At 52.5% G+C, this 7871-nt stretch overlaps 2 protein-coding genes across 2 annotated transcripts; one reads left to right on the top strand and one right to left on the bottom strand.

The window, feature by feature from the left end:
- Window positions 1-384: 384 nt before the first annotated feature.
- On the bottom strand, window positions 385-4056 carry C8A04DRAFT_28380 (uncharacterized protein; the record flags this gene model as incomplete). The annotated part of the gene is made up of 2 exons (XM_062780624.1): window positions 385-3635; window positions 3699-4056. 2 exons carry the CDS (start codon window positions 4054-4056, stop codon window positions 385-387), a joined length of 3609 nt encoding a protein of 1202 aa, XP_062637408.1.
- Window positions 4057-6744: 2688 nt separating this feature from the next.
- On the top strand, window positions 6745-7317 carry C8A04DRAFT_37051 (uncharacterized protein; the record flags this gene model as incomplete). The annotated part of the gene is made up of 1 exon (XM_062783751.1): window positions 6745-7317. One exon carries the CDS (start codon window positions 6745-6747, stop codon window positions 7315-7317), a length of 573 nt encoding a protein of 190 aa, XP_062637407.1.
- Between the last annotated feature and the right edge of the window lie 554 nt (window positions 7318-7871).

The following is a 7871-nucleotide window of genomic DNA, read 5'->3' as shown; positions in this document are numbered from 1 at the left end:
CGCCATACATCTCTGTAGTGACCGTGCGCGAGGCGGATTGATTACCTCCCCGAGGTAGGTACCTGGGAGCTAGGTAGTGAGCCGACACCAAAATTGCCCTCTGAATAGGCTAGGTACCTGTAAAGTAGGTATGTATGTAATTCCCGTCCCGATTAATTAATCCTTATGGCGGTATGACGACCCTCTCCTAGACCTCGTCCTGTTAGGGTTTAATCTGATTGAAGTTGTCTTACAATGGTATTAGGTTCGGTGCTGCTAATGGTCCGGGCACTGCTAGCGTGCCTTGACATCCGTGACAGCCGGGTTGGTCGAACGGCATTTTTAACCCCCCGACGAGTATTTACATTCAGCGCTTTCGGTAAGTACCTAGATAATGACCAACAATTACCCTTGGCGTAGATCTATCACCCTACCCTTAGTATCGACTTTAGCACCATTCGCGACTAAGAGGTCGACGATAGCCTTGTGCCCTCCCTTTACCGCCAGCTGGAGTGGCGGATCGCCCAACCCTCCCCGCTCGATATCGGCCCCATTCCTAATCAACAAGTTAACAATAGCCTTATACCCTCCCTTAGCCGCGTGCTGGAGTGGCGTCAAGTTCCAATCATAATTTCTAATATCGACGTTAGCCCTAGTCGCAAGTAACAGGTCAACAATAGCTTTATACCCTTTTGTTTGTATGTTTAAATGGGCGTGGGAAATCGTCCGGTCGATGTCGGCCCCTTTTGCAACTAAGAAATCAACAATAGCCTCATGCCCTCCCTTAGCCGCGCACTGGAGTGGCGTTAAACTCCAACCCCGATCCGTAGGATCCACGTTGGCCCCATTCGCAACCAACAGGTCAACGATATCCTTATGCCCTTCCCCCACCGCGTACTGGAGTGGCGTCTCGCCAAAATCATCCCCTTCGATATCGGCCCCATTTGTAATTAACAGGTCAACAATAGACTTATGCCCTTCCTTTGCCGCTAGATGGAGTGGCGTCTGAGCGTGCCCACCCTTGTTGACACAAGCCCCATTCGTCATCAACAGGTCGATCATAGCTTTGTCCCCGTGCATAACGGCTAGTTGAAGTGGCGTCCAGTAGGAGGAACCCGCGGTGTCGACATCGGCGCCCTTCATAATCAACAGTTCAGCGACAGCTTTGTCGCCCTGAAGAGTGGCCATGTGGAGTGCCGTGAAGTCGTTACTGTCAACGGCGTTGACGTCGGCGCCCTTCGCGAGCAGAAGCGCAGCAAGAGTCTCGTGCCCAAAATGCGAGGCTATTGCAAGACCTGACATGCCCCCGGGAAGGGTATGGTCCAAGTGCCTTCGGTATAGGTAGAACCACGCCGGGCAACATTTTGACGTCTCGTCACAGATTCGTAATGCGGACGGTATTATCACGAAGTCCTCTTCAACAGCGGCCTCTCGAAAATGCATACCCCAATACAGAGCCGAATAGCCCAGGAGAGGGGGGTATTCATCGTCGTTCTTATCGTTTTCTCCGTCGTTGACTTGGGATATCCTATGCAACTCTTCAAGAGAGCTGTGGGGCATCAAGTAGTCCAGATAAAACACGCAGATTTCGGCGAGAACCGTGTGGGCTTGGCGCATTGTGATGGAATGCTTCCAAGGCGGCACGGCATGTCCAGACGATGGTGGCGTTGCGAGGAGGAACTCTCTGGCGGTTTGGTGAAGGAAGTAGACCCTGTCATGGTATATGGAGACGAACAAGCCGCAGACACGTCGGAGAGTTTCACGGAAGTCGTCTTCACTCTCGAGCTCAGGGTCGTCCCTGGAACCCGATGAGAGATTGATGATAACAGCGACGTTCATCTCAGCCATGGTCAATGGCCGACTTGCTGCCAAGATAATGCTAAAGATCCTTTGAGCTATTGGAGAGTCTTTGTGCCTTGCGAGGATCTTCTCGTACGCGTGGTTGACAGTCGTTGGAATGTTTTGAAGCACCAAGTCAACGCCCATTTTCGTTTTCTGGAAGCCTTCTGCCTGCAAGTAATCAAATACAAGGTATACCCAGAGGTAGGTGCGATGAACAACGTTCACCAAGCGCTGCTCCAAGTAGCCCTCGATGTGCTTTGAAAGATCCAGTTTTCGGACTCGATGCCTAATGACGTGGTCCACTTCATTGCTGATGGCATCAGAGTGGTTTTCGTCTTCTCCTGGAATTCGAATGTAGGGAAACGCATCCACCAACTCCCGGAAGCCCGATAGGACTGTAGAATATGGCCGCCCGGTTAATAGGAACTTGACTCTCCGTGACGCAACCGACTTCCCAACGAAAAAGGCCGTCAACTGTCGCATCAGCTCCCGAAAGTCCGTTTCCACACACTCGTCCAGCGCGTCAAGGACAAAAGTCGTCGGTTTAGCGGCAGAATCTTCGGTAGCAGCTTCTAAGATATCCCACAGCAACTTGGTATTAGTCACAATCTTGAAACCATTCTCGGCGAACCCTGGCATTGCGTGGCAAATCAAGGCTGGTTGTTGGGAAAAGAGCTGGTGAAGAAGGGCACAGAGAGCCTGCGAGAGGGTGTTCTGATCTTGGTCCTTGAAGAAGAAATAACAAGTATTGGCTTCTCCTCTAGAAGGTAAGACGCGGTCGATAAGGTACTTGGCTAGGACCGACTTTCCACATCCGGGATCCGCAGATACGAGAAGAGGTCCCGTATCCCGTTTGAGCCATGATTGGAAGTTCTCATGCTTGAGGAACCACTCGCACGTGCCCTCAACACGATCTTCGACTCTTCCCTTGTACCACTCGTAAGAATCGTCTTCGGTTCCGCCTCGTGTGAGGCGGAAGGTTTGGTGACATTTTTGGGCCTGATGTTCCTTCTCAATCTGCTGCTTCTCTGACAGCAAATCTCGGACTTCCCCCGTCGTTCGAAGATGGTCCTTGTTGGTGAGGAGGACCTGGCGGAGCACCTGGAAAGAATCATCGGCCGTCTTGCTCAGGGACTCTAGTTCTTGCCTCGACGAAAGGGCGTTGATTTGCGAGAGATCCGAAGAGACAGCCTTTTCAAGCTCCTGGACCTTGAGCTGCGTCTGCTTCCAGCCATCGTACGCGATCGTGTCACGGGCGAGACCGCAGAGCCAATGCCGATGGTAGTGTCGGATGCTTCGAAGCTGAAACTCTAGAATGTGTTGATACAGATGCTCGATATTGTCGTTGCATCTGGCTGCCAGGTTATCATTGGCCGTTTTGGCGCCGGACGAGTCGTGAAGAAGACGAGATAACAGGGGCTCAAGCGCAGTGTAATAACCCATGCGATTTGCGACGTAGGTGAATCCATCTCGGTTGGCCGTGTCCTGGGCGCTCGGGTTTGCTAGGAGCGGAATGACGACACAGATGCCAGCCCAGGCGACGGAAGCCTGGGGAGACACCTTGACGGCCTCCCCAATGATGCCTTTGAGCTGCTCCACCACCTTTACGGCTTCTGTGATCTGGTCCTTGAGTACGTAGGTGCGTCCGAAGATGCGGTATTGGATTGCTTTCGCGTCCAATCGGGCTAGAGCGCCCTCGGCTATCGCCATCATCTGAACCTGACGGGCGGCGGGATTGAAATCGTGTACCGAGTATTGGCCGTCTCTGCATGCTGTGTCGGTGTAGGTAGAAGATTCGCTAGTGTATTCGGCATCTGCGGTCGTCTCATATTAGTGCTATCCGTGCTTGGAACGATGGCGACGCGGGTTGGACGCACTCGTCGCCGGGAGCTCCCTGGACAGGAGCGCCTCGTATTCTTCCACCAGCAAACGATCCTTCTCCTTCAGGGCATCGTACGCACGATCCCACAGCAACAGGCTCGCTTGCGGGCATCCTGGTGTACTTTTCCTGGCACGGCCGCCTGGAATAGCATCTTCGGGGAGTTTTGTGGTGGTGGCACTCCCAGGACGAGTCGACAAGGCCGCCTTTAACAACCCAGTCTTGCGACCTTTGCGGCTAAATGGTTCAAGGCATTTGCTACCAAACTGGTCGAGGCGACGCCGAATTGATAGGGCCCTGGACGAAGACGGCGCTATCTCGTCCGGGTTGGGGGACTTGTGGGCTGAGGACCTCATCGTGTCGCGTTTAGTGATGTTTCTAGTGGCTCTGTCGGCGGCGGAGTGTTCAAGTTCGTCTGGTTACCTAGGTAGTGTGCAAGTAAATCAGTGAGACTCGTTGCTAATGCCACGGCAGTACAAGAAGCCAATTACTCAAAGAGGTACGGTTTGTTGTGAGGAACTGCAATGCCCGACGACGAGCGGTCAAGGTGCCTGCAGAAATCAACAAGACTTTTTACCCAATCACGTTATCCGCTCATGAGCTTGCATGGCTGAGGACTCGACGAGTATAGAGGACACTAAGAAAACGTTTGAACGGTTGCCTCGATACAGTGAAGGACTACCTTCAGTGAAGTCAAGTCGTAAGTAGGAAAAAAAAACAAAGGGGGGTGATTTAATACTAACCGTTTCGCCAACCCCCTTCCCGCTCAGTGTATTACAGACACTCCCTGGAGCTGGTCTGAGCTCCTGAGATAACCCTCGGCGAGCCACACCTTAGTCTCAGATGGCGAAAGTCGACAAGCTCATTCACGAAACTACAACAGCGTGATGACTGAAAAAGGGATGAGTATAGACACTTTGTAGACGCCCCCCTTGATGTCGAGGATGACTTCTCATGTTTGTATCTTAGCGATTAGAATCACAATTTTTTCATCTTTCCTCCCTTTTCAGACTTCGAGAAGATCAGCTCTTGGGTTACCTCACATCACAGGATTGGTTTCCACCGAAGCAGGCCCACAACGTTCATGCCCTCTCCCCCCCTTCTTCTTCCATTAGAGCCCTCCAGTCAGTCTCTTTAGGCCTCCAACCCAACTCAGCCAACTTGTCGGCTCTCGTTCTTTCGCCACAACCCCACATGATGTGTCCAAACGGATGGATTTCCTTGGCGGCCTCGACCGACACGCTTTGTACTTCTCCAAGACCTAAGCGCTCACTGACAGCTTTCGCCCTGTCGATCATACTCAAATCTCCAGTGCTCACAAAGTAGTAGCCGTTTTGATTCACTCCCACTTGTCCGCGTCTCTCGCTCTCACTCAGTAGTGCCTGCGCCATCAGGAACACGACCGCATCGCCGAAATCACCAATAGAACACCAAGACCATGTTGCAGTGCCTTCGCCGATAACGAAGGCTCGTCCACGACTCTTAACCGTGGCATAATAAAAAGCTGCATTGCTCTCCTTCTTCAGATGGCCCTTGCCACGGCCCCACAATTGGCCTGGCGAGACGAGTATTGTGCCCACCCCTTTGGCAGCACTGTGAGCGATGATTGCTTGATCCGCGCCCGCATGCATTCGATCCTTAGGAACGGCCAGTATTGTATGTGCATCGGTAATATCGCTCCAGGGACGGCTGCTCGGCCCAAGATTCCCAGTGATCGGCTTCGAGAGGTCGATCAAACTGCGCGGGCCAGTTACGCTGATGAGACGAGGCAGGAGCGATCCAACGGTGGTGCGGGATGCCAACCCGTCTATTATCGCGCACACGGCAGGGACATTGTCACCTCCCGCATGGATTACAAAGTCGGCCTCCGCTGCGGTGGATGTGAGGAGAGAAAGCGAAGAGAGTTCGCCGATTATGGGAGTGAGATTCGGATAGACTGATTGGAGTTCTTTGGCAACAACTTCCTGACGGATCAAAGCTTTGACACGAACATTTGGATGTGCCTTCGAGAGACAAGAGAGAATAGTGCCGCCGACGAATCCGGTGACGCCAGTGAGGAAAACAGAGTACGACGCAGGCATTGTTTTAGTGACACGTGAGGTGGAGTCTTTTATATAGCAGGTGAAGGCTATGGTTGGGAAAACCACTAGTTGCTCATATGAGGGACTTAAAAGAGCGAGGGAATTATCTCTGGATCACAGCCTGTTTTCACTATGGTCTATGCACTACTGCGCCACAGTCCAGTCGGGTCGGGTGTAGCACCTGCACATGCACATGTCCCGGTTCGTGTGCGTGTCTTGTGATTGGTGGCGTCCGTTGGGTGGGGCAGGGTCGACAATGATACATGGACCAAACACCAAAACCTGTGGTTGAGATGCTGAGATCCTCTGTAAGCTGTTATCCAGAGCCAAGCTTTGCTCTCAGCCTCTCAGGATAACTAAACCTCAGCCGACGATAAAGGCCATTGACACACCCGAGTTCACATAATGTCCACGAGATCTCCACTCTGGGCAATGTCGCCGTCACTACGCAGTATGAGGAAACGAATCTGTGACCCAAAAAACTCCTTGCCAAGGCTTCCTATCCCCTGCCTCTCCCTTCACAACCCAACACCTTGCCTCGTCTCATTGGTTGAAACTTTAGAGTCCACACCCACTGCTTCTTTTCATTTGTCACTGCCGTCCCAGCTGAAAGATTTCAATCTTGTTGTGCCAATCATGTTGTGAGGTTGAGTCCATCGGGGGAATCTTGTCCGATGAGGGGAGTAAGCAGTCGTTTTTCGCAGTGCACTCCAAACACAGCCAAACGCTAAACCTTATTTTAGAACAGCTCATGAAGATCTTCGCCTTTCCCGGCCCGCTGGGCTGAATCGCGCTCCCCGACGCGAAATATTCATCTCGACCCAACCGTCCACATTCATCCCAAGCAACGTTCTTCCAACATCTTCTTTTCCGTCGAGAGCGACTCCTCATCACGCCTCAAACACCGATTCCGCTCATCCTTTTTGCACGTCGCCCTCGCAGAACTTTGTCGCCATCGCCGGCATGTCCTACGAGATGAATAACGCAGCCTACCCCTACCCGCCTCCAGCGGCTCCCGTCGTCGTCCCCGCTAAGAGCCGGTTCTCGAAATGGTGGCCCATCTCTTTCTTCATCGCCGCCGTCCTCTTTTTTATCATCGGCGGTGCTCTTGTTGGGGCCGGAGCGTCCTCGTCATACAGCTGCCTTGGTTCCGATTATTACTACTCATCATACTCATCATGCGGTTCCGACGGAATGTGGTATGGCGCAATTGCTTGCTTTGTTCTCGGCGGACTTTGCAAGTTGACAGCTTGGATCCTCCTTATTGTCTGGTGTGTGAAACGGAGCAGCCGCCAGCCAACCTCCGTCGCCTATACATACCAACCCCTTACGCACGCCAACGCCCCCGTTGCCCCTACTGCCGGCATCCCCGCATACCAAAACACGGCGTACCAGAACGCACCGCCCTACCAACCCGCCCAACCACCCGCCGCTGCTCATTCTAAGGAACACTCGGCAATGGGCACAAAATACTGCGGTCAATGTGGTCAGGGGGTTACAACCCCTTTCTGCCCTCGTTGCGGGATTCAGGTCTAGGACCAACCAAAGCAAGTGGGAATGCGAGTTGTCAACTATCCCTGTTAACAACACGTCTCGAATGATGGCATCCTGGGCCGGTTTCTTGGTTTCACGAGATGGAATAATACACATGTCAGGTTTCTCATGCTGGCGGGCGGTTTTTGGCAGCTGTTCGGGAGGATATAAGGAAGGCGCTTTGGTCATAGAGGTTGCTCGGTTACGTCGGCCAATGTCTTAGGGGGGTAAACGGGATTGACGGGACTGGTTTGGTTCGTTGCAGTGTGTTCTACAATTTATTCTCCTGAGATTGACAATTAATTGGTTTTGTTTTCTCCTCGCACTTGCTCCCCTCTAATCCGCCTCCCAATTATAAGTATCTGCACTGTAGCGTGGCGGCTGGCATCCAACATTGCGCCTTGTTATGTAAGGTCCACCCAAACGTTACTTTATGACAAGTTACGAGCCGAGTCTACAATGAGTGAAGAGTCACAGGTTCAGATCCCCGCGAAGCTCAACCCGCAAGAGGTGGAATTGCACTGACTAATAGCCCGCACCACAACCATGACCGAAAA

Source organism: Dichotomopilus funicola, assembly GCF_033296635.1.
Source record: "Dichotomopilus funicola strain CBS 141.50 unplaced genomic scaffold C8A04scaffold_28, whole genome shotgun sequence".
NCBI lineage: Eukaryota > Fungi > Ascomycota > Sordariomycetes > Sordariales > Chaetomiaceae > Dichotomopilus > Dichotomopilus funicola.
This window is presented reverse-complemented; position numbering and strand designations above follow the sequence as displayed.